This window comes from Cuculus canorus, chromosome 32 (assembly GCF_017976375.1).
Source record: "Cuculus canorus isolate bCucCan1 chromosome 32, bCucCan1.pri, whole genome shotgun sequence".
NCBI lineage: Eukaryota > Metazoa > Chordata > Aves > Cuculiformes > Cuculidae > Cuculus > Cuculus canorus.
In genome coordinates, this window is record NC_071432.1 from 688,351 (window position 1) to 714,241 (window position 25,891).

The 25,891-nt window shown below is 54.5% G+C and overlaps 1 protein-coding gene across 1 annotated transcript in view; it reads right to left on the reverse strand.

The window, feature by feature from the left end:
* The window catches only part of LOC104067830 (IQ motif and SEC7 domain-containing protein 2-like), a 58,972-nt gene that overhangs the window by 10,215 nt on the left and 22,866 nt on the right, over positions 1-25,891 (reverse strand). Inside the window, exons 8-15 of the mRNA XM_054052155.1 lie at positions 22,344-22,817; positions 18,073-18,944; positions 14,275-14,436; positions 14,065-14,187; positions 6,870-7,036; positions 5,110-5,249; positions 1,676-1,801; positions 539-638 (exon numbers count right to left, since the gene is read on the reverse strand). Of these exons, the coding sequence (XP_053908130.1) occupies positions 539-638; positions 1,676-1,801; positions 5,110-5,249; positions 6,870-7,036; positions 14,065-14,187; positions 14,275-14,436; positions 18,073-18,944; positions 22,344-22,817 (2,164 nt within the window). The remainder of the gene's footprint in view (positions 1-538; positions 639-1,675; positions 1,802-5,109; positions 5,250-6,869; positions 7,037-14,064; positions 14,188-14,274; positions 14,437-18,072; positions 18,945-22,343; positions 22,818-25,891) is intronic.

A 25,891-nucleotide genomic window follows, 5' to 3' on the forward strand; every position in this document is an offset into this window, starting at 1 on the left:
AGGGATATCAGGAGGGGTTATGGACCACCGGGAGGGGTTATGGACCACCAGGAGGGGTTATGGACCACCAGAAGGGCTGAGGAGGATGAGGAACCCGTGAGGAACATCGTGGAGAACATCTAAGGAACGTCGTGGAGAGCGTCTGAGGGATATCAGGAGGGGTTATGGACCACCGGGAGGGGTTATGGACCACCAGGAGGGCTGAGGAGGATGAGGAACCCGTGAGGAACATCGTGGAGAACATCTAAGGAACATCATGGAGAGCGTCTGAGGGACATCAGGAGGAAGAAGATGGAGGATATGGAGTGGGAGACACTGTGGGACGTTGTGTGGAGGACACGGAGGACGTGGGATGGAGGAACATCAGGAGAACATCTGAGGAACATCATGAGAACATCTGAGGAACGTCATGAGGAGCATCTGAGGAACGTCATGAGGAGCATCTGAGGGACCTCCTGGAGACACGATGAAGGAGACACCGTGGGACGTTGTGTGGAGGAGACGGAGGAGATGGAGCGGTGGTGGCCGTGGAGCTCACAGGCGTTTTGGAAGAGCTGCATGTGCATCTCCACCAGGGGGAAGCTCTGCCGGAAGCTGTAGGTCACCAGGATCTTCTTCTTCTGGAAGATCTTCGTCACCTGTAGAGGGCGATACGTCAACGGGAGGTCCTCCAACCTCAAAGAGGTCCTCCAGCCTCAAAGAGGTCCTCCAACCTCAGAGGTCCTCCAGTTCTGAGAAGGTTCTCCACCCTTGAAGAGGTCCTCCAGCCCTGAGGAGGTCCTCCAACCTCAAAGAGGTCTTCCAACCTCAAGGAGGTCCTCCAACCTCAGAGGTCCTCCAGCCCTGAGGAGGTTCTCCAACCTCAAAGAGGTCCTCCAGCGTCAAAGAGGTCCTCCAACTTCAGAGGTCCTCCAGCCCTGAGGAGGTTCTCCAGTTCTGAGGAGGTCCTCCAGCCCTGAGGAGGTCCTCCAACCTCAAAGAGGTCCTCCAGCCTCAAAGAGGTCCTCCAACCTCAGAGGTCCTCCAGTTCTGAGAAGGTCCTCCAGTTCTGAGGAGGTCCTCCAACCTCAAAGAGGTCCTCCAACCTCAAAGAGGTCCTCCAGTTCTGAGGAGGTTCTCCAGCCTTGAAGAGGTCCTCCAACCTCAGAGGTCCTCCAGTTCTGAGGAGGTCCTCCAGTGTCAAAGAGGTCCTCCAACCCTGAGGAGGTCCTTCAACCTCAGAGGTCCTCCAGTTCTGAGGAGGTCCTCCACCCCTGAGGAGGTCCTCCAGCTCTGAGGAGGTCCTTCAGCCCTGTGAGGAGGTCCTCCAACCTCAAAGAGGTCCTCCAGCCTCAAAGAGGTCCTCCAACCTCAAAGAGGTCCTCCAGCCTCAAAGAGGTCTTCCAACCTCGAGGAGGTCCTCCAACCTCAGAGGTCCTCCAGCCCTGAGGAGGTCCTTCAGCCCTGTGAGGAGGTCCTCCAACCTCGAAGAGGTCCTCCAACCTCAGAGGTCCTCCAGTTCTGAGGAGGTCCTCCAACCTCAAAGAGGTCCTCCAGCCCTGAGGAGGTCCTCCAACCTCAGAGGTTCTCCAGCCCTGAGGAGGTCCTCCAGCGCTGAGGAGGTCCTTCAAGCTCAGAGGTCCTCCAGCCCTGAGGAGGTCCTCCAGCGCTGAGGAGGTCCCCCAGAAGGACTCACCACCAGAAGGTCGTTGAAGAGGAAGACCTCGCGCTGGTGAAGGCCCAATCGTTGGGGGCGGTTGGGGTCGGGGACCTCGAAGAGTTGACAGCAGCAGACGAGGCGCCGGTGGGGCAGGGACAGCACCTGAGGGGACAGCGGCACCTCCAGAGGACCTCCCACCACCGCCCCACTCAGGGGGCGCTCCCGAGGGCACTCAGAGGTCTCTCAGAACATTCCTCAGAGGTCACTCTGAAGGTCCCTCAAAGGTCTCTTAGAAGGTTCCTCAGAGGTCACTTTGCAGGTCCCTCAGAGGTCTCTTAGAAGGTTCCTCAGAGGTCTCTTAGAAGGTTCCTCAGAGGTCTCTTAGAAGGTTCCTCAGAGGTCTCTTAGAAGGTCCCTCAAAGGTCACTTTGAAGGTTCCTCAGAGGTCTCTTAGAAGGTTCCTCAGAGGTCACTTTGAAGGTCCCTCAAAGGTCTCTCAGAACGTTCCTCAGAGGTCTCTTTGAAGGTTCCTCAAAGGTCTCTCAGAAGGTTCCTCAAAGGTCTCTTAGAAGGTCCCTCAAAGGTCTCTTAGAAGGTTCCTCAGAGGCCACTTTGAAGGTTCCTCAGAGGTCTCTTAGAAGGTTCCTTAGAGGTTACTTTGAAGGTTCCTCAGAGGTCACTCTGAAGGTCCCTCAGAGGTCTTTTAGAACGTTCCTCAGAGGTCTCTTAGAAGGGTCCTCAGAGGTCACTTTGAAGCTCCCTCAAAGGTCACTTTGAAGGTTCCTCAAAGGTCTCTCAGAACGTTCCTCAGAGGTCTCTTAGAAGGTCCCTCAGAGGTCACTTTGAAGGTCCCTCAAAGGCCACTTTGAAGGTCCCTCAGAGGTCTCTTAGAAGGTCCCTCAGAGGTCACTTTGAAGGTCCCTCAAAGGTCACTTCGAAGGTCCTCAAAAGTATCTCAGAACGTTCCTCAGAGGTCTCTTAGAAGGTCCCTCAGAGGTCTCTTAGAAGGTTCCTCAAAGGTCTCTCAGAACGTTCCTCAGAGGTCACTTAGAAGGTTCCTCAGAGGTTACTTTGAAGGTTCTTCATTGGTCACTTTGAAGGTTCCTCAGAGGTCACTTTGAAGGTTCCTCAAAGGTCTCTTAGAAGGTTCCTCAGAGGTCTCTTTGAAGGTTCCTCAGAGGTCTCTCAGAACGTTCCTCAAAGGTCTCTCAGAACGTTCCTCAGAGGTCACTTAGAAGGTCCCTCAAAGGTCACTTTGAAGGTCCCTCAGAGGTCTCTTAGAAGGTTCCTCAGAGGTCACTTTGAAGGTTCTTCATTGGTCACTTTGAAGGTTCCTCAGAGGTCTCTTAGAAGGTTCCTCAAAGGTCTCTTAGAAGGTCCCTCAGAGGTCTCTTTGAAGGTCCCTCAAAGGTCACTTAGAAGGTCCCTCAGAGGTCACTTTGAAGGTTCCTCAAAGGTCTCTTAGAAGGTTCCTCAGAGGTCCTTTAGAAGGTCTCTCAGAGGTCTCTCAGAACGTTCCTCAAAGGTCTCTTAGAAGGTTCCTCAAAGGTCACTTTGAAGGTCCCTCAAAGGTCTCTCAGAACATTCCTCAAAGGTCACTTTGAAGGTTCCTCAAAGGCCACTTTGAAGGTCCCTCAAAGGTCTCTTAGAAGGTTCCTCAGAGGTCACTTTGAAGGTCCCTCAGAGGTCTCTTTGAAGGTTCCTCAGAGGTCTCTCAGAACATTCCTCAGAGGTCACTTTGAAGGTTCCTCAGAGGTCTCTTAGAAGGTCCCTCAAAGGTCTCTCAGAACGTTCCTCAGAGGTCTCTTAGAAGGTCCCTCAAAGGTCTCTCAGAACGTTCCTCAGAGGTCTCTTAGAAGGTTCCTCAGAGGTCTCTTAGAAGGTCCCTCAAAGGTCTCTTGGAAGGTCCCTCAAAGGTCATTTAGAAGGTTCTTCATTGGTCACTTTGAAGGTTCCTCAAAGGTCTCTTAGAAGGTCCCTCAGAGGTCTCTTAGAAGGTTCCTCAGAGATCACTCTGAAGGTCCCTCAAAGATCTCTTTGAAGGTTCCTCAGAGGTCACTTTGAAGGTTCCTCAGAGGTCTCTTAGAAGGTTCCTCAAAGGTCTCTTAGAAGGTTCCTCAGAGGTCACTTTGAAGGTTCCTCAAAGGTCTCTCAGAACGTTCCTCAGAGGTCACTTTGAAGGTCCCTCAAAGGCCAATTTGAAGGTTCTTCATTGGTCACTTTGAAGGTTCCTCAGAGGTCTCTTAGAAGGTCCCTCAGAGGTCTCTTTGAAGGTTCCTCAGAGGTCTCTTAGAAGGTTCCTCAGAGGTCACTCAGAAGGTCCCTCAAAGGTCACTTCGAAGGTCCCTCAAAGGTCTCTTAGAAGGTCCCTCAAAGGTCTCTTAGAAGTTCCCTCAGAGGTCTCTTAGAAGGTTCCTCAGAGGTCACTTTGAAGGTTCCTCAGAGGTCACTTTGAAGGTCCCTCAAAGGTCTCTCAGAACATTCCTCAGAGGTCCCTTTGAAGGTTCCTCAAAGGTCCCTTAGAAGGTCCCTCAGAGGTCGCTTTGAAGGTTCCTCAGAGGTCGCTTTGAAGGTTCCTCAGAGGTCACTTTGAAGGTTCCTCAGAGGTCTCTCGGAACATTCCTCAAAGGCCACTTTGAAGGTCTCTCAAAGGTCTCTCAGAACGTTCCTCAGAGGTCTCTTAGAAGGTTCCTCAAAGGCCGCTTTGAAGGTCCCTCAAAGGCCGCTTTGAAGGTTCCTCAAAGGCCGCTTAGAAGTTCTCTCAAAGGCCACTTCGAAGGTCCCTCAGAGGTCACTTTGAAGGTCCCTCAAAGGCCACTTCGAAGTTCCCTCAGTGGTCCTTTCGAAGGTCCCTCAAAGGTCACTTTGAAGGACCATATTGGCCACTTCAGAAGGTCCTTCAAAGGCCTCTTAGAAGGTCCCTCAGAGGTCACTTTGAAGGTCCCTCAAAGGCCACTTTGAAGTTCCCTCAGTGGTCCTTTAGAAGGTCCCTCAAAGGTCACTTTGAAGGACCATATTGGCCACTTCAGAAGGTCCTTCAAAGGCCTCTTGGAAGGTCCCTCAGAGGTCCTTTAGAAGTTCCCTCAGAGGTCCTTTAGAAGTTCCCTCAAAGGCCTCTTGGAAGTTCCCTCAAAGGCCTCTTGGAAGGTCCCTCAAAGGTCATTTAGAAGGTCCATATTGGCCTCTTGGAAGGTCCCTCAGAGGTCCTTTAGAAGTTCCCTCAAAGGTCTCTTGGAAGGTCCCTCAAAGGCCTCTTGGAAGGTCCCTCAAAGGCCTCTCAGAAGGTCCCTCAAAGGCCACTCTGAAGGTCCCTCAGAAGTCCTTTAGAAGTTCCTTCAGAGGTCCTTTAGAAGTTCCCTCAAAGGTCTCTCTGAAGGTCCCTCAAAGGCCTCTCAGAAGGTCCCCCAGAGGTCCCTCAGAAGGTCCCCGAGGTCCCCCCGAAGGTCCCCGTGGGGGGGGTTGGGACGCACCGGTTTTTTGCCGACGATCATCCTCTCGACCGCCTGCACCTGCGAGACGTGGTCATCGTTGGTCCTCAGCTCGCGGCTCTGGATGCGTTGGTAGATGCCCACCAGCATGTCCCGAGGGATGTCCTCCCCGTTGTCCACCCCTGAGGGACACCTACAGCCTCATCTCCAGACCTTCGGGCGGTCGGAGACCTCGGGGGGGGATGGGACATCACCGTGGAGGTGGAGGTGGAGGTGGAGGTGGAGGTGGAGATGGAGATGGAGGTGGAGGTGGAGGTGGAGGTGGAGGTGGAGGTGGAGATGGAGGTGGAGATGGAGGTGGAGATGGAGGTGGAGGTGGAGGTGGAGGTGGAGGTGGAGATGGAGATGGAGGTGGAGGTGGAGGTGGAGGTGGAGGTGGAGATGGAGGTGGAGGTGGAGGTGGAGATGGAGATGGAGGTGGAGGTGGAGGTGGAGGTGGAGATGGAGATGGAGGTGGAGGTGGAGGTGGAGGTGGAGGTGGAGGTGGAGATGGAGATGGAGGTGGAGGTGGAGATGGAGGTGGAGGTGGAGGTGGAGGTGGAGATGGAGGTGGAGGTGGAGATGGAGATGGAGGTGGAGGTGGAGATGGAGGTGGAGATGGAGGTGGAGATGGAGATGGAGATGGAGATGGAGATGGAGGTGGAGGTGGAGATGGAGGTGGAGATGGAGGTGGAGGTGGAGATGGAGGTGGAGGTGGAGGTGGAGGTGGAGGTGGAGATGGAGGTGGAGGTGGAGATGGAGGTGGAGGTGGAGATGGAGGTGGAGATGGAGGTGGAGATGGAGGTGGAGATGGAGGTGGAGGTGGAGGTGGAGATGGAGATGAGGAGATGGAGATGGAGATGAAGATGAAGAGATGGAGATGGAGATGGAGATGGAGATGGAGATGGAGATGGAGATGGGGATGGAGATGGAGATGGAGATGGAGATGGAGATGGAGATGGGGATGGAGATGGAGATGGAGATGGAGATGGAGGTGGAGATGGAGATGGGGATGGAGATGGAGATGGAGATGGAGATGGAGGTGGAGATGGAGATGGGGATGGAGATGGAGATGGAGATGGAGATGGAGATGGAGATGGGGATGGGGATGGGGATGGGGATGGAGATGGAGATGGGGATGGGGATGGAGATGGAGATGGAGATGGGGATGGAGATGGAGATGGAGATGGAGATGGGGATGGGGATGGGGATGGGGATGGGGATGGGGATGGAGATGGAGATGAAGAGATGGAGATGGAGATGAAGAGATGAAGATGAGGAGATGGAGATGAGGAGATGGAGATGAGGAGATGGAGGTGGAGATGAAGATGAGATGAAGATGAGGAGATGATGAAGAGATGGAGATGAGGAGATGGAGATGAGGAGATGGAGGTGGAGATGACGATGAGGAGATGATGAAGAGATGGAGATGGAGATGGAGATGGAGATGAAGCTGAGATGACGATGAGGAGATGATGATGAGGAGATGGAGATGGAGATGAAGAGATGAAGATGAAGAGATGGAGATGAGATGGAGATGGAGATGAAGCTGAGATGAAGATGAGGAGATAGAGATGAGGAGATGGAGATGGAGATGGAGATGGAGATGGAGATGGAGATGGAGATGAAGATGAGATGGAGATGGAGATGAGGAGATGGAGATGGAGATGGAGATGGAGATGAGGAGATGGAGATGAGGAGATGGAGATGAGAAGATGGAGATGGGGGTGTCGGGAGGTGCCCGGCGGTGGCATTGTCCTCACCTCGGAGGTTCTTGATGAAGTCCTCGAGCTTCATCTTGCGGTCGGCCTTGACGCTGGGGCTGTACATGTCCGTGTTGAGGAGGATGATGGCGAAGGCCAAGATGAAGATGGTGTCGGCGTTGCGGAACTGCCGCAGCAGCGCAGCGTTACACACGCAGTACCGGTGGCTGTTGGGGTGGACAACCCCCGCGGGCCATGGCCTCAACGCGCCAACGCCACCGCCAGAGGCACAGACACAGAGACACACGGAGAGGACATCCTGGGGGCGGGGAACGTCTGCTCTGGGACCTTGGGGGCATCTGGGACATCATGGGGTCATCTAGAACCTCTTGGAGGTCATCTAGAACCTCTTGGAGGCCATCTAGAACCTCTCTGGGGACATCTAGAAGATCTTCGGGGGCATCAGGAACCCCTTTGGGGTCATCAGGAACCTCACGTGGTCCAGAGGTCTCCATGAGGTCATTTAGAAGCTCTTTGGGGGCATCGGGAGGACCTTTGAGGGCATCTGGAGGACCTTTGGGGGCATCGGGAACATCTTGGGGTCACCCAGAACCTCTTGGAGATCATCTAGAACCTCTTGGAGGCCATCTAGAACCTCTCTGGGGACATCTAGAAGACCTTTGGGGGCATCTGGAGCACTTTGGGGGCATCTGGAACCTCTTTGAGGTCATCTAGAAGCTCTTTGGGGTCATTTAGAACCTCTTTGGGGTCACCTGGAACCCCTTTGAGGCCATCTAGAAGATCTCTGAGGACATCTAGAAGATCTTTAGGGTCATCAGGAACCTCTTTGGGGTCATCAGGAACCTCACCTGGTCCATAGGTCTCCATGAGGTCATTTAGAAGCTCTTTGGGGTCACCTGGAACCCCTTTAGGGTCATTTAGAAGCTCTTTGGGGGCATCTGGAGGATGTTTGGGGGCATCTGGAGGACCTTTGGGGGCATCTGGGACATTGTGGGGTCACCCAGAACCTCTTGGAGGTCATCTGGAACCTCTTGGAGGTCATCTAGAACCTCTCTGGGGACATCTAGAAGACCTTTGGGGGCATCTGGAGCACTTTGGGGGCATCTGGAACCTCTTTGGGGTCATCTAGAAGCTCTTTGAGGTCATTTAGAAGCTCTTTGGGGTCATTTAGAAGCTCTTTGGGGTCACCTGGAACCCCTTTGAGGTCATTTAGAAGCTCTTTGGGGTCATCAGGAACTTCACGTGGTCCATAGGTCTCCATGAGGTCATTTAGAAGCTCTTTGGGGTCACCTGGAACCCCTTTGGGGTCATTTAGAAGTTCTTTGGGGTCATTTAGAAGCTCTTTGGGGGCATCGGGAGGACCTTTGGGGGCATCTGGAACCCCTTTGGGGGCATCGGGAGGACCTTTGAGGGCATCTGGGACATCGTGGGGTCACCCAGAACCTCTTGGAGGTCATCTGGAACCTCTTTGGGGTCATCTAGAACCTCTTGGAGGCCATCTAGAACCTCTCTAGGGACATCTAGAAGATCTTTGGGGTCATCAGGAACCTCTTGGGGGCATCTGGAACCCATTTGAGGTCATTTAGAAGCTCTTTGGGGTCATCAGGAACCTCTTTGGGGTCATCAGGAACCTCATGTGGTCCATAGGTCTCCATGAAGTCATCTGGAACCTCTCTGGGGTCACCTGGAACCCCTTTGAGGTCATTTAGAAGTTCTTTGGGGTCATTTAGAAGCTCTTTGGGGGCATCTGGAGGACCTTTGGGGGCATCGGGAACATCGTGGGGTCACCCAGAACCTCTTGGAGGTCATCTAGAAGCTCTTTGGGGTCATCTAGAAGATCTTCGGGGGCATCAGGAACCCCTTTGGGGTCATCAGGAACCTCACGTGGTCCAGAGGTCTCCATGAGGTCATTTAGAAGCTCTTTGGGGGCATCGGGAGGACCTTTGAGGGCATCTGGAGGACCTTTGGGGGCATCGGGAACATCTTGGGGTCACCCAGAACCTCTTGGAGATCATCTAGAACCTCTTGGAGGCCATCTAGAACCTCTCTGGGGACATCTAGAAGACCTTTGGGGGCATCTGGAGCACTTTGGGGGCATCTGGAACCTCTTTGAGGTCATTTAGAAGCTCTTTGGGGTCATTTAGAACCTCTTTGGGGTCACCTGGAACCCCTTTGAGGTCATTTAGAAGGTCTTTGAGGTCATTTAGAAGATCTTTGGGGGCATCAGGAACCTCTTTGGGGTCATCAGGAACTTCACGTGGTCCATAGGTCTCCATGAGGTCATTTAGAAGCTCTTTGGGGTCACCTGGAACCCCTTTGGGGTCATTTAGAAGCTCTTTGGGGGCATCTGGAGGACCTTTGAGGGCATCGGGAGGACCTTTGGGGGCATCTGGAACATCGTGGGGTCACCCAGAACCTCTTGGAGGTCATCTAGAACCTCTCTGGGGACATCTAGAAGATCTTTGGGGGCATCTGGAACCTCTCTAGGGACATCTAGAAGATCTTTGGGGTCATCAGGAACCTCTTGGGGGCATCTGGAACCCATTTGAGGTCATTTAGAAGCTCTTTGGGGTCATCAGGAACCTCTTTGGGGTCATCAGGAACCTCATGTGGTCCATAGGTCTCCATGAAGTCATCTGGAACCTCTCTGGGGTCACCTGGAACCCCTTTGAGGTCATTTAGAAGTTCTTTGGGGTCATTTAGAAGCTCTTTGGGGGCATCTGGAGGACCTTTGGGGGCATCGGGAACATCGTGGGGTCACCCAGAACCTCTTTGGGGTCATCTAGAAGATCTTTGGGGTCATCTAGAAGATCTTTGGGGTCATCAGGAACCTCTTTGGGGTCATCAGGAACCTCACGTGGTCCATAGGTCTCCATGAGGTCATTTAGAAGCTCTTTGGGGGCATCGGGAGGACCTTTGGGGGCATCGGGAGGACCTTTGGGGGCATCTGGAGGACCTTTAGGGGCATCTGGAGGACCTTTAGGGGCATCGGGAGGACCTTTGGGGGCATCAGGAACATCTTGGGGTCACCCAGAACCTCTTGGAGGCCATCTGGAACCTCTTGGAGGTCATCTAGAACCTCTCTGGGGACATCTAGAAGACCTTTGGGGGCATCTGGAGCACTTTGGGGGCATCTGGAACCTCTTTGGGGTCATCTAGAAGCTCTTTGAGGTCATTTAGAAGCTCTTTGGGGTCATTTAGAAGCTCTTTGGGGTCACCTGGAACCCCTTTGAGGTCATTTAGAAGCTCTTTGAGGTCATCAGGAACTTCACGTGGTCCATAGGTCTCCATGAGGTCATTTAGAAGCTCTTTGGGGTCACCTGGAACCCCTTTGGGGTCATTTAGAAGTTCTTTGGGGTCATTTAGAAGCTCTTTGGGGGCATCGGGAGGACCTTTGGGGGCATCTGGAACCCCTTTGGGGGCATCGGGAGGACCTTTGAGGGCATCTGGAGGACCTTTGGGGGCATCTGGAGGACCTTTGAGGGCATCTGGAGGACCTTTGGGGGCATCTGGAGGACCTTTGGGGGCATCGGGAACATCGTGGGGTCACCCAGAACCTCTTGGAGGTCATCTAGAAGCTCTTTGGGGTCATCTAGAAGACCTTTGGGGGCATCTGGAACCTCTTTGGGGTCATCTAGAACCTCTTGGAGGCCATCTAGAACCTCTTTGGGGTCATCTAGAACCTCTTGGAGGCCATCTAGAAGATCTCTGAGGACATCTAGAAGATCTTTGGGGTCATCAGGAACCTCTTTGGGGTCATCAGGAACCTCACCTGGTCCAGAGGTCTCCATGAGGTCATTTAGAAGCTCTTTGGGGTCACCTGGAACCCCTTTGAGGTCATCTGGAACCTCTTTGGGGTCATTTAGAAGCTCTTTGGGGTCACCTGGAACCCCTTTGAGGTCATTTAGAAGGTCTTTGAGGTCATTTAGAAGCTCTTTGAGGTCATTTAGAAGCTCTTTGAGGTCATCAGGAACTTCACGTGGTCCATAGGTCTCCATGAGGTCATTTAGAAGCTCTTTGGGGTCACCTGGAACCCCTTTGGGGTCATTTAGAAGTTCTTTGGGGTCATTTAGAAGCTCTTTGGGGGCATCGGGAGGACCTTTGGGGGCATCTGGAACCCCTTTGGGGGCATCGGGAGGACCTTTGAGGGCATCTGGAGGACCTTTGGGGGCATCTGGAGGACCTTTGAGGGCATCTGGAGGACCTTTGGGGGCGTCTGGAGGACCTTTGGGGGCATCTGGAGGACCTTTGGGGGCATCGGGAACATCGTGGGGTCACCCAGAACCTCTTGGAGGTCATCTAGAAGCTCTTTGGGGTCATCTAGAAGATCTTTGGGGTCATCAGGAACCTCTTTGGGGTCATCAGGAACCTCACGTGGTCCATAGGTCTCCATGAGGTCATTTAGAAGCTCTTTGGGGGCATCGGGAGGACCTTTGGGGGCATCGGGAGGACCTTTGGGGGCATCTGGAGGACCTTTAGGGGCATCTGGAGGACCTTTGGGGTCATCTGGAACATCTTGGGGTCACCCAGAACCTCTTGGGGGTCATTTAGAAGCTCTTTGGGGTCATCTGGAACCCCTTTGGGAGCATCTGGAGCTCTTTGGGGGCATCTGGAACCCCTTTGCGGTCATTTAGAAGCTCTTTGGGGTCATTTAGAAGATCTTTGGGGTCATCAGGAACCTCTTTGGGGTCATCAGGAACCTCACGTGGTCCATAGGTCTCCATGAGGTCATTTAGAAGCTCTTTGGGGTCATTTAGAAGTTCTTTGGGGTCATTTAGAAGCTCTTTGGGGGCGTCTGGAACCCCTTTGGGGGCATCAGGAGGACCTTTGAGGGCATCTGGAGGACCTTTGGGGGCATCTGGAGGACCTTTGGGGGCATCTGGAGGACCTTTGGGGGCGTCTGGAGCTCTTTGGGGGCATCTGGAACCCCTTTGAGGTCATTTAGAAGCTCTTTGGGGTCATTTAGAAGTTCTTTGGGGTCATCAGGAACCTCACGTGGTCCATAGGTCTCCATGAGGTCATTTAGAAGCTCTTTGGGGTCACCTGGAACCCCTTTGGGGTCATTTAGAAGTTCTTTGGGGTCATTTAGAAGCTCTTTGGGGGCGTCTGGAACCCTTTTGGGGGCATCTGGAGGACCTTTGGGGTCATCTGGGACATCGTGGGGTCACCCAGAACCTCTTGGAGGTCATCTAGAACCTCTCTGGGGACATCTAGAAGACCTTTGGGGGCATCTGGAGCACTTTGGGGGCATCTGGAACCTCTTTGGGGTCATCTAGAAGCTCTTTGGGGTCATCTAGAAGATCTTTGGGGTCATCAGGAACCTCTTTGGGGTCATCAGGAACCTCACCTGGTCCAGAGGTCTCCATGAGGTCATTTAGAAGCTCTTTGGGGTCACCTGGAACCCCTTTGGGGTCATTTAGAAGCTCTTTGAGGTCATTTAGAAGATCTTTGGGGTCATTTAGAAGCTCTTTGGGGTCATTTAGAAGCTCACGTGGATCAGAGGTCTCCATGAGGTCATTTAGAACCTCCTCAGAGGCAGTGGAGATGCCGAGAAGGTCCTAATGACCTCCTAATGACCTCCTCGGAGGCCATGGAGATGCCAAGAAGGTCCTAATGACCTCCTAATGACCTCCTCGGAGGCCGTGGAGATGCCGAGAAGGTCCTAATGACCTCCTAATGACCTCCTCGGAGGCTGTGGAGATGCCGAGAAGGTCCTAATGACCTCCTTGGAGATGCCGAGAAGCTCCTAACGACCTCCTAATGACTGTGGAGATGCTGAGAAGGTCCTAATGACCTCCTTGGAGATGCCCAGAAGGTTCTAATGACCTCCTAATGACCTCCTTGGAGGCTGTGGAGATGCAGAGAAGGTCCTAATGACCTCCTAATGACCTCCTTGGAGGCCGTGGAGATGCCGAGAAGGTCCTAATGACCTCCTAATGACCTCCTTGGAGGCTGTGGAGATGCAGAGAAGGTCCTAATGACCTCCTAATGACCTCCTTGGAGGCCGTGGAGATGCCGAGAAGGTCCTAATGACCTCCTAATGACCTCCTTGGAGGCCGTGGAGATGCTGAGAAGGTCCTAATGACCTCCTAATGACCTCCTTGGAGGCCATGGAGATGCCGAGAAGGTCCTAATGATGTCCTAATGACCTCCTTGGAGGCCGTGGAGATTCCAAGAAGGTCCTAATGACCTCCTTTGAGGCTGTGGAGATGCTGAGAAGGCCCTAATGACCTCCTAATGACCTCCTTGAAGGCCATGGAGATGCTGAGAAGGTCCTAATGACCTCCTAATGACCTCCTTGGAGGCCATGGAGATGCCGAGAAGGTCCTAATGACTTCCTTGGAGATGCCGAGAAGGTCCTAATGACCTCCTTGGAGGCCGTGGAGATGCTGAGAAGGTCCTAATGACCTCCTTGGAGATGCCGAGAAGGTCCTAATGACCTCCTAATGACTGTGGAGATGCTGAGAAGGTCCTAATGACCTCCTTGGAGGCTGTGGAGATGCCGAGAAGCTCCTAATGACCTCCTAATGACCTCCTCGGAGGCCGTGGAGATGCTGAGAAGGTCCTAATGACCTCCTAATGACCTCCTCGGAGGCCGTGGAGATGCTGAGAAGGTCCTAATGACCTCCTAATGACCTCCTTGAAGGCCGTGGAGCTGCCGAGAAGGTCCTAATGACCTCCTTGGAGATGCCGAGAAGGTCCTAATGACCTCCTTGAAGGCCATGGATATGCTTAGAAGGTCCTAATGACCTCCTTGGAGATGCCAAGAAGGTCCTAATGACCTCCTTGGAGGCCGTGGAGATGCCGAGAAGGTCCTAATGACCTCCTAATGACCTCCTCGGAGGCCGTGGAGATGCCAAGAAGGTCCTAATGACCTCCTTGGAGATGCCCAGAAGGTCCTAATGACCTCCTCAGAGGCCGTGGAGATGCCGAGAAGGTCCTAATGACCTCCTTGAAGGCCGTGGAGATGCTGATAAGGCCCTAATGACCTCCTTGGAGATGCCGAGAAGGTCCTAATGACCTCCTAATGACCTCCTAATGACCGTGGAGCTGCCGAGAAGGTCCTAATGACCTCCTTGGAGGTGCCGAGAAGGTCCTAATGACCTCCTTGAAAGCCGTGGAGCTGCCAAGAAGGTCCTAATGACCTCCTCAGAGGTCGTGGAGATGCTGAGAAGGTCCTAACGACCTCTTTGGAGCTGCCGAGAAGGTCCCCGTTCCCACCGCCCTTCCTCACCTGAAGGCCTCGATCAAGCGTTCGACCTTCTGGGCTTCTCCTTGGACTCGGATATGAGATTGGAATTTCCGGAGCGCTTCGTCCAATTCCATTCCGGAGAAATCCATTTGGTCCACCACACAACTGGGAAAGAAAGAAACCCTTCAACCTTTGAGGAGGTCCTTTATCTCCTTCCCACCCCACCCCTCAACCCCCCGGTGAGGTCCTCACTCCAGGACGTCGCGGTTGAACTGCTTCTGGCGGTTGCCGAGGAACTCTCCGATCATCTGCCGGCTCAGCCCTTTCCTCTCCAGGATGAAGTGAGCCACTCCCACCGGAGTATCCGACAGGAACCCCCTCTCGATCAGGTATTGGATCCCCTTCTCCGGTTTCCTGGAGAAGGAAGAAGTTCAGGAGATAAAAGGTCCATCACCACCATCATCACCACCATAAAAAAGGTTCTTCGCTTGAGGGAAACCTCAAAACCGGAGAGGAAGTGGGTTTAGAAGGTCATTATGGGCTTTCTGGGGCCATCAAGGAGGTCATTATGGGCTTTATGGGGTCATCAAGAAGGTCATTATGGTGTCTATGGGGCCATTAAGGTCATTATGGGCTTTCTGGGGTCATCAAGAAGGTCATTATGGTGTCTATGGTGCCATTAAGGTCATTATGGGCTTTCTGGGGTCAACAAGAAGGTCATTATGGGCTTTTTGGGGTCACCAAGAAGGTCATTATGGTGTCTATGGGGCCATTAAGGTCATTATGGGTTTTCTGAGGTCAACAAGAAGGTCATTATGGTCTCTATGGGGTCATTATGGGCTTTATGAGGTCATCAAGAAGGTCATTATGGGCTTTATGGGGTCATCAGGAAGGTCATTATGGTCTCTATGGGGCCATTAAGGTCATTATGGGCTTTCTGAGGTCATCAAGAAGGTCATTATGGTGTCTATGGGGCCATTAAGGTCATTATGGGCTTTATGGGGTCATCAAGAAGGTCATTATGGTGTCTATGGGGCCATTAAGGTCATTATGGCCTTTATGGGGTCACCAAGAAGGTCATTATGGTGTCTATGGGGCCATTAAGGTCATTGTGGGCTTTCTGGGGTCACCAAGAAGGTCATTATGGTGTCTATGGGGTCATTGAGGTCATTATGGGCTTTCTGGGGTCATCAAGAAGGTCATGGTGGGCTTTTTGGGGCCATCAAGAAGGTCATTATGGTGTCTGTGGGGCCATTGAGGTCATTATGGGCTTTTTGGGGTCATCAAGAAGGTCATTATGGTGTCTGTGGGGCCATTGAGGTCATTATGGGCTTTCTGGGGTCACCAAGAAGGTCATTATGGTCTCTATGGGGCCATTAAGGTCATTATGGGCTTTTTGGGGTCACCAAGAAGGTCATTATGGTGTCTGTGGGGTCATTAAGGTCATTATGGGCTTTCTGGGGTCATCAAGAAGGTCATTATGGGCTTTCTGGGGCCATCAAGAAGGTCATGGTGGGCTTTTTGGGGTCATCAAGAAGGTCATTATGGTGTCTATGGGGTCATTAAGGTCATTATGGTCTCTATGGGGTCATCAAGAAGGTCATTATGGGCTTTCTGGGGCCATCAAGAAGGTCATGGTGGGCTTTTTGGGGTCATCAAGAAGGTCATTATGGTGTCTATGGGGTCATTAAGGTCATTATGGTCTCTATGGGGTCATCAAGAAGGTCATTATGGGCTTTCTGGGGTCATCAAGAAGGTCATTATGGTGTCTATGGGGTCACCAAGAAGGTCATTATGGTCTCTATGGGGCCATTAAGGTCATTATGGGCTTTCTTGGGTCATCAAGGAGGTCATGGTGGGCTTTTTGGGGTCATCAAGAAGGTCATTATGGTCTCTATGGGGCCATTAAGGTCATTATGGCCTTTCTGGGGTCATCAAGAAGGTCATTATGGTCTCTATGGGGCCATCAAGAAGGTCATTATGGGCTTTTTGGGGTCACCAAGAAGGTCATTATGGTCTCTATGGGGTCATTATGGGCTTTCTGAGGTCATCAAGAAGGTCATTATGGGCTTTCTGGGGTCATCAAGAAGGTCATTATGGGCTTTATGGGGTCATCAAGAAGGTCATTATGGTGTCTATGGGGTCACCAAGAAGGTCATTATGGTGTCTATGGGGCCATTAAGGTCATTATGGGCTTTATGGGGTCACCAAGAAGGTCATGGTGGGCTTTTTGGGGTCATCAAGAAGGTCATTATGGTGTCTATGGGGTCATTGAGGTCATTATGGGCTTTCTGGGGTCATCAAGAAGGTCACTATGGTGTCTATGGGGTCACCAAGAAGGTCATTATGGTGTCTATGGGGTCATTAAGGTCATTATGGGCTTTTTGGGGTCACCAAGAAGGTCATTATGGCCTTTCTGGGGTCACCAAGAAGGTCATTATGGTGTCTATGGGGCCATTGAGGTCATTATGGCCTTTCTGGGGTCATCAAGAAGGTCATTATGGTGTCTGTGGGGCCGTTAAGGTCATTATGGGCTTTATGGGGTCATCAAGAAGGTCATTATGGCCTCTATGGGGTCACCAAGAAGGTCATTATGGTGTCTATGGGGTCAAGAAGGTCATTATGGGCTTTCTGGGGTCATCAAGAAGGTTATTATGGCCTCTATGGGGCCATTAAGGTCATTATGGGCTTTCTGGGGTCACCAAGAAGGTCATTATGGGCTTTCTGGGGTCATCAAGAAGGTCATTATGGTCTCTATGGGGCCATTAAGGTCATTATGGGCTTTATGGGGTCACCAAGAAGGTCATTATGGTGTCTATGGGGCCATTAAGGTCATTATGGCCTCTATGGGGTCACCAAGAAGGTCATTATGGTGTCTATGGGGCCATTAAGGTCATTATGGCCTTTCTGGGGTCATCAAGGAGGTCATGGTGGGCTTTTTGGGGGCATCAAGAAGGTCATTATGGTGTCTATGGGGTCATTGAGGTCATTATGGGCTTTTTGGGGTCACCAAGAAGGTCATTATGGTGTCTGTGGGGCCATTAAGGTCATTATGGGCTTTATGAGGTCATCAAGAAGGTCATTATGGGCTTTCTGGGGTCATCAAGAAGGTCATGGTGGGCTTTTTGGGGTCATCAAGAAGGTCATTATGGTCTCTATGGGGCCATTAAGGTCATTATGGGCTTTCTGGGGTCATCAAGAAGGTCATGGTGGGCTTTTTGGGGTCATCAAGAAGGTCATTATGGTCTCTATGGGGCCATTAAGGTCATTATGGGCTTTCTGGGGTCATCAAGAAGGTCATTATGGTCTCTATGGGGCCATTAAGGTCATTATGGGCTTTCTGGGGCCATCAAGGAGGTCATTATGGGCTTTCTGAGGTCACCAAGAAGGTCATTATGGGCTTTATGGGGCCATTAAGGTCATTATGGGCTTTTTGGAGTCATCAAGAAGGTCATTATGGTCTTTCTGAGGTCACCAAGAAGGTCATTATGGTGTCTATGGGGCCATTAAGGTCATTATGGGCTTTCTGAGGTCATCAAGAAGGTCATTATGGTCTCTATGGGGTCATTAAGGTCATTATGGCCTTTCTGGGGTCATCAAGAAGGTCATTATGGGCTTTATGGGGTCACCAAGATGGTCATTATGGTGTCTATGGGGCCATTAAGGTCATTATGGTCTCTATAGGGCCATCAAGAAGGTCATTATGGGCTTTCTGGGGTCATCAAGAAGGTCATCATGGACTCTATTGGGCCATTAAGGTCATTATGGTCTCCATGGGGCCATCAAGAAGGTCATTATGGCCTTTCCGGTCCCCCCAAGACCACCCCAACCCCTCTTTTGGCCCCCCCCAAAGCTCCTCCTCTCCCATCTCTTCAAGCAGAAGACCTCCCCACCCTTTGGCCACCACGAAATCCCCCCTTTCCTCTGCCGGAAACCCTTCGGGACACCACCGGAACGTCAGTTTTGAGTCTCCAGACTCCACCCCACGTCCCTAATGACATCGTGGACCCTTGGAAGATGTCTTCTCCTTTGGTGGCCCTCCATCCTCACTTGTTGAAGAGGTTGAGGCCGATACGGTACTGTCGGCGTTGAACGACGTCGTTGTTGAGCGCCGGCGAATCCCAATTGTGTCGCGATTCCCGTTGATACGTAACTTTTCCGGAAGGTCCTCCCGTCGCCGGTGGTTGAGGTGGAGCTGTCGGTGGTGGTGGTGGTGGTGGTGGCGGTGGTGGCGGCGGTGGTCTTCTCAAACTGTCCCGCGAAGAAGACCCCGAAGAACAATTAAGGGTTTCGTTGGAATTAGAAGTGCTCCCTAAACTCTCGTTGTCTCCATCCGATCCTTCTTCAGCGCTCGGCGGTGGTGGCCCCGGAGAAGGTCCTGGAGGTGGTCCTTCAGGATGAAAACACCGATGGGATTGAGCGGAACGTTGTAAAGTCCCTCCGAGGGATCCATCGTGGTCATAAGGACCTCCGCGGTGACCCGGAAGGCGGTCGGAACGGTCGCTGAGATCGGCGGAACTATCGCTCGGAGGTTCTACCGTTAACAACGGTGGATGACCACCACCGGAAGGTCCACCACCAGAAGGTCCACCGCTACGTCCGCGACATTCTAAACAGGAAGGACCACGGCGAGAAGGTTCTTCGGGACTTCCCACCCATCGTTCGGGGTTGGAAGAAGAAGGTGGTGGTGGTGGTGGTGGTGGAGATGGAGGAGATGTTCCTCCTGGATCTGGAGGAGGTTGGGGACTCGGTGGCCTTTCAGGAGATGGAGGAGATCCTGGAAGGGGTTCGTCCAGGTAGAGGGTGACGTCGCTGGTGGAGGTGGCGGCGCTGTCACCGTCCGGAGGAACCGGAATGCCCGAAGGGACACCTCGAGGACCTCCGGACAGAGCTTCGTCGATGGAGGCCGCCAACGACTTCACCTGAGGACGGGGATGGACTTTGAAGGTCCCATCATGGGGGGGGGGACCACCACGGTCCATGGGGGACACCAGGAGTGATGGGGGTCCACCAGGAGTGATGGGGGTCCACCATGGTCCATGGGAGCCACCAGGAGTGATGGGGGGACACCAGGAATGATGGGGGTCCACCACGGTCCGTGGGGGACACCAGGAGTGATGGGGGGACACCAGGAGTGATGGGGGTCCACCACGATCCATGGGGGACACCAGGAATGATGGGGGACACCAGGAGTGATGGGGGTCCACCACGGTCCATGGGAGCCACCAGGAGTGATGGGGGGACACCAGGAATGATGGGGGTCCACCATGGTCCGTGGGGGACACCAGGAGTGATGGGGGGACACCAGGAGTGATGGGGGTCCACCACGGTCCATGGGGGACACCAGGAGTGATGGGGGGACACCAGGAGTGATGGGGGTCCACCACGGTCCATGGGGGACACCAGGAGTGATGGGGGGACACCAGGAGTGATGGGGGTCCACCACGATCCATGGGGGACACCAGGAATGATGGGGGACACCAGGAGTGATGGGGGGACACCAGGAGTGATGGGGGTCCACCACGATCCATGGGGGACACCAGGAGTGATGGGGGTCCACCACGGTCCATGGGGGACACCAGGAGTGATGGGGGGACACCAGGAGTGATGGGGGTCCACCACGGTCCGTGGGGGACACCAGGAGTGATGGGGGTCCACCATGGCCTCCATGACCCCAATGCCCTCCATGACCCCCATGGCCTCCATGACCCCAATGCCCTCCATGACCCCAATGGCCTCAATGCCCTCAATGTCCTCCACGACCCCAATGGCCCCAATGCCCTCCATGACCCCAACGACCTCCATGGTCTCCATGGCCTCCATGACCCCAATGGCCACCATGACCGCCATGACCTCCATGACCCCAATGCCCTCGATGACCCCAATGCCCCCAATGCCCTCCATGACCCCAATGCCCCCAATGCCCTCCATGACCTCAATGCCCCCCATGGCCTCCATGACCCCCACGGCCTCCATGACCCCAATGCCCTCCATGACCCCAATGCCCTCCATGACCCCATTGACCCCAATGGCCTCCAAGACCCCAATGACCTTAATGCCCCCAATGCCCTCAATGCCCTCCATGACCCCAATGCCCTCCATGACCCCAATGGCCCCCATGACCACCATGGCCTCAATGACCCCCATGACCCCAATGGCCTCAATGACCCCCATGACCTCCATGATCCCAATGCCCTCCATGACCCCATTGACCCCCATGACCTCCATGACCCCAATGACCTTAATGCCCCCAATGCCCTCCATGACCCCAATGCCCTCCATGACCCCCATGGCCTCAATGCCCCCAATGCCCTCCATGACCACCATGACCTCCATGACCCCAATGCCCTCCATGACCCCAACGCCCTCCATGACCCCAATGGCCCCCATGACCCCATTGACCCCAATGCCCTCCATGACCCCCATACCCTCCATGACCCCAATGGCCCCCATGACCCCATTGACCCCAATGCCCTCCATGACCCCAATGCCCTCCATGACCCCCATGACCCCAATGCCCTCCATGACCTCAATGCCCTCCATGACCCCAATGCCCTCCACGACCCCAATGCCCTCCATGACCCCAATGGCCTCCATGACCCCAATGCCCTCCATGACCCCCATGGCCTCCACGACGCCAATGGCCTCAATGCCCCCAATGCCCTCCATGTCCCCCATGACCTCCATGACCCCAATGCCCTCCATGACCCCCATGGCCTCCACGACGCCAATGCCCTCCATGACCCCAATGCCCTCCATGACCCCATTGATCCCAATGCCCTCCATGACCCCAATGTCCTCCAGGACCCCAATGACCCCAATGCCCTCCATGACCCCAATGCCCTCCATGACCCCAATGCCCTCCATGACCCCCATGGCCTCCATGACCCCAATGCCCTCCATGACCCCAATGGCCTCAATGCCCTCAATGTCCTCCACGACCCCAATGGCCCCAATGCCCTCCATGACCCCAACGACCTCCATGGTCTCCATGGCCTCCATGACCCCAATGGCCACCATGACCGCCATGACCTCCATGACCCCAATGCCCTCGATGACCCCAATGACCCCAATGCCCTCCATGACCCCAATGCCCCCAATGCCCTCCATGACCTCAATGCCCCCCATGGCCTCCATGACCCCCACGGCCTCCATGACCCCAATGCCCTCCATGACCCCAATGCCCTCCATGACCCCAATGGCCCCCATGACCACCATGGCCTCAATGACCCCCATGACCCCAATGGCCTCCATGACCTCCACGACCCCAATGCCCTCCACGACCCCAATGCCCTCCATGACCCCAATGGCCTCAATGCCCTCCATGACCCCAACGCCCTCCATGACCCCAATGCCCTCCATGAACCCAATGCCCTCCATGACCCCAATGCCCTCAATGCCCTCCATGACCCCAATGGCCTCAATGCCCTCCATGACCCCAACGCCCTCCATGACCCCCATGGCCCCCATGAACCCAATGCCCTCCATGATCCCCAATGGCCTCAATGCCCCCCATGGCCTCAATGCCCCCCATGGCCTCAATGACCTCCATGACCCCAATGCCCTCCATGTCCCCCATGACCCCCATGCCCTCCATGGCCTCAATGCCCCCCATGGCCTCCATGACCCCAATGGCCTCAATGCCCCCCATGGCCTCCATGACCTCCATGACCCCAATGCCCTCCATGACCCCCATGGCCTCCATGACCCCAATGCCCTCCATGACCCCCATGGCCTCAATGCCCTCCATGGCCTCAATGACCCCAATGCCCCCAACGCCCCCCATGGCCTCCACGACCCCAAAGCCCTCCATGACCCCAATGCCCTCCATGTCCCCCATGGCCTCCATGACCCCAATGCCCTCCATGACCCCAATGCCCTCAATGCCCTCCATGACCCCAATGCCCTCCATGACCCCAATGACCCCAATGCCCTCCATGACCCCAATGCCCCCAATGCCCTCCATGACCTCAATGCCCCCCATGGCCTCCATGACCCCCACGGCCTCCATGACCCCAATGCCCTCCATGACCTCAATGCCCTCCATGACCCCAATGCCCTCCATGACCCCAATGCCCTCCATGACCCCAATGACCCCAATGCCCTCCATGACCCCAACGCCCTCCATGACCCCAATGCCCTCCATGCCCCCAATGGCCTCCATGACCCCCATGGCCTCCACGACCCCAATGCCCTCTATGACCCCAATGGCCTCCATGACCCCAATGCCCTCCATGACCTCAATGTCCTCCACGACCCCAATGGCCCCAATGCCCTCCATGACCCCAATGACCTCTATGACCCCATTGACCCCCCCTAACCTGCTGCGCGAAGGCCTCCTCCAGATCTCCTCCCGCAGCTCCGAAGTCGGCGGATGCCGAGAGCTGCCGGGCGGGACTGACGGCTCCTCCCGCTCCGGCACTTCCTGCCGCGCTCCCTCCATCGCTCGGAGTCCCTCCTCCTCCATCCAAACCCGCCCGACACGACCCCCCGTAACGAGGCGCCCGCCGGGGGCCCCCCAAAACGCCTTCATCCAACGAGGCGGGTTTTCCTTGGAAATACGGAGGCGGCGGCGGAGGAGGTCCCGGAGCGGCAGCCGGAGGACCGCGGTCGTATTCCTCGAAGGAAAATTGGAGGCGTAATCCCGGGAATGCCAAGCGTCGAGCGCGGCCGCCTTCGCTGCGGAGCCGTTCGAATTTCTGGGCCATACGGTAGCGCCGAAAGGCCGCTTGGATGGTGCGGGCGGCGCGGCGCGTGCGGAAGTAACCGCCGTATTTGCGCTCCAGCATCTCCACCTGGGCGGAGGGAGAGGGCGTCAGGGAGGCGGCGGCAAGATGGCGGCGGAGGGGTGGGGGCGGCGAGGTGGGGGAATTAAGATGGAGGTGGCAAGATGGAGGTGATAAGATGGAGGTGTTAAAATGGGGTCAAGATGGGGTCAAGATGGCATCAAGATGGCGTCAAGATGGGGTTAAGATGGAGGTGTCAAGATGGGGTCAAGATGGAGGTGTCAAGATGGGGTCAAGATGGAGTCAAGATGGGGGGGTCAAGATGGGGGGGTCAAGATGGGGGGGTCAAGATGGAGGTGTCAAAATGGGGTCAAGATGGAGTCAAGATGGGGTGTCAAGATGGGGTCAAGATGGGGTCAAGATGGGGTCAAGATGGGGTCAAGATGGAGGTGTGAAGATGAGGGAACCAAGATGGAGGTGTCAAGATGGGGGTGTCAAGATGGGGGTGTCAAGATGGGGGTGTTAAGATGGGGGAACGAAGATGGCGTCAAGATGGAGGCATCAAAATGGAGGTGTTGAGATGGTGTCAAGATGGAGGTGTCAAGATGGGGTCAAGATGGGGTCAAGATGGGGTGTCAAGATGGGGTCAAGATGGCGTCAAGATGGGGGTGTCAAGATGGGGGAATTAAGATGGAGGTGTCAAGATGGTGTCAAGATGGAGGTGTGAAGATGAGGGAAACAAGATGGAGGTGTCAAGATGGCGTCAAGATGGAGGTGATAAGATGGGGGAATTAAGATGGAGGTGTCAAGATGGGGTGTCAAGATGGGGTCAAGATGGGGTCAAGATGGAGTCAAGATGGAGGTGTCAAGATGGGGTCAAGATGGGGTCAAGATGGGGGTGTCAAAATGGAAGTGTCAAGATGGAGGAACTAAGATGGCGTCAAGATGCAGGCATCAAAATGGAGGTGTTGAGATGGTGCCAAGATGGAGGTGTCAAGATGGGGGAACCAAGATGGAGGTGTCAAGATGGGGTCAAGATGGGGTCAAGATGGGGGTGTCAAGATGGAGGTGTTGAGATGGGGTCAAGATAGGGGTGTCAAGATGGGGTCAAGATGGCGTCAAGATGGGGGTGTCAAGATGGGGTCAAGATGGGGTCAAGATGGGGTCAAGACGGGGTCAAGATGGGGGGGTCAAGATGGGGTCAAGATGGGGTCAAGATGGGGTCAAGACGGGGTCAAGATGGGGGGGTCAAGATGGGGGAACCAAGATGGAGGTGTCAAGATGGGGTCAAGATGGAGGAACTAAGATGGCGTTGAGATGGGGGTGTGAAGATGGAGTCAAGATGGGGGAACCAAGATGGCGTCAAGATGGAGATGTCAATATGGGGTCAAGATGGGGTCAAGATGGAGTCAAGATGGCATCAAGATGGGGGTGTCAAGATGGGGTCAAGATGGGGAATTAAGATGGGGGAATGAAGATGGCGTCAAGAGGGGGAACCAAGATGGCGTCAAGATGGAGGTGTCAATATGGGGGTGTCAAGATGGGGCCAAGATGGAGGAACTAAGATGGCATCGAGATGGGGGTGTTAAGATGGAGGAATGAAGATGGCGTTAAGATGGAGGTGTCAAAATGGAGGTGTTGAGATGGGGTCAAGATGGAGGTGTCAAGATGGCGTCAGGGGTTGGCAGCCATGACACACAGATGGCGGCCATGACACACAGATGGCAGCCATGACACACAGATGGAGGCCATGACACACAGATGGCGGCCATGACACACAGATGGAGGCCATGACACACAGATGGCAGCCATGACACACAGATGGAGGCCATGACACACAGATGGCAGCCATGACACACAGATGGAGGCCATGACACACAGATGGAGGCCATGACACACAGATGGCGGCCATGACACACAGATGGCGGCCATGACACACAGATGGAGGCCATGACACACTGATGGCGGCCATGACACACAGATGGAGGCCATGACACACAGATGGCGGCCATGACACACAGATGGCAGCCATGACACACAGATGGAGGCCATGACACACAGATGGCAGCCATGACACACAGATGGAGGCCATGACACACAGATGGAGGCCATGACACACAGATGGCAGCCATGACACACAGATGGAGGCCATGACACACAGATGGAGGCCATGACACACAGATGGAGGCCATGACACACAGATGGCGGCCATGACACACAGATGGAGGCCATGACACACAGATGGCGGCCATGACACACAGATGGCGGCCATGACACACAGATGGAGGCCATGACACACAGATGGCGGCCATGACACACAGATGGCAGCCATGACACACAGATGGAGGCCATGACACACAGATGGCGGCCATGACACACAGATGGAGGCCATGACACACAGATGGCAGCCATGACACACAGATGGCAGCCATGACACACAGATGGAGGCCATGACACACTGATGGCGGCCATGACACACAGATGGAGGCCATGACACACAGATGGCGGCCATGACACACAGATGGCGGCCATGACACACAGATGGTGGCCATGACACACAGATGGCAGCCATGACACACAGATGGCGGCCATGACACACAGATGGTGGCCATGACACACAGTTGGCAGCCATGACACACAGATGGCGGCCATGACACACAGATGGAGGCCATGACACACAGATGGCGGCCATGACACACAGATGGAGGCCATGACACACAGATGGAGGCCATGACACACAGATGGAGGCCATGACACACAGATGGCGGCCATGACACACAGATGGAGGCCATGACACACAGATGGCAGCCATGACACACAGATGGCAGCCATGACACACAGATGGAGGCCATGACACACAGATGGCAGCCATGACACACAGATGGCGGCCATGACACACAGATGGCAGCCATGACACACAGATGGCGGCCATGACACACAGATGGCAGCCATGACACACAGATGGCGGCCATGACACACAGATGGAGGCCATGACACACAGATGGCGGCCATGACACACAGATGGAGGCCATGACACACAGATGGCGGCCATGACACACAGATGGAGGCCATGACACACAGTTGGCAGCCATGCCACGCGGTTGGCAGCCATGCCACGCGGTTGGCGGCCATGCCACGCGGTT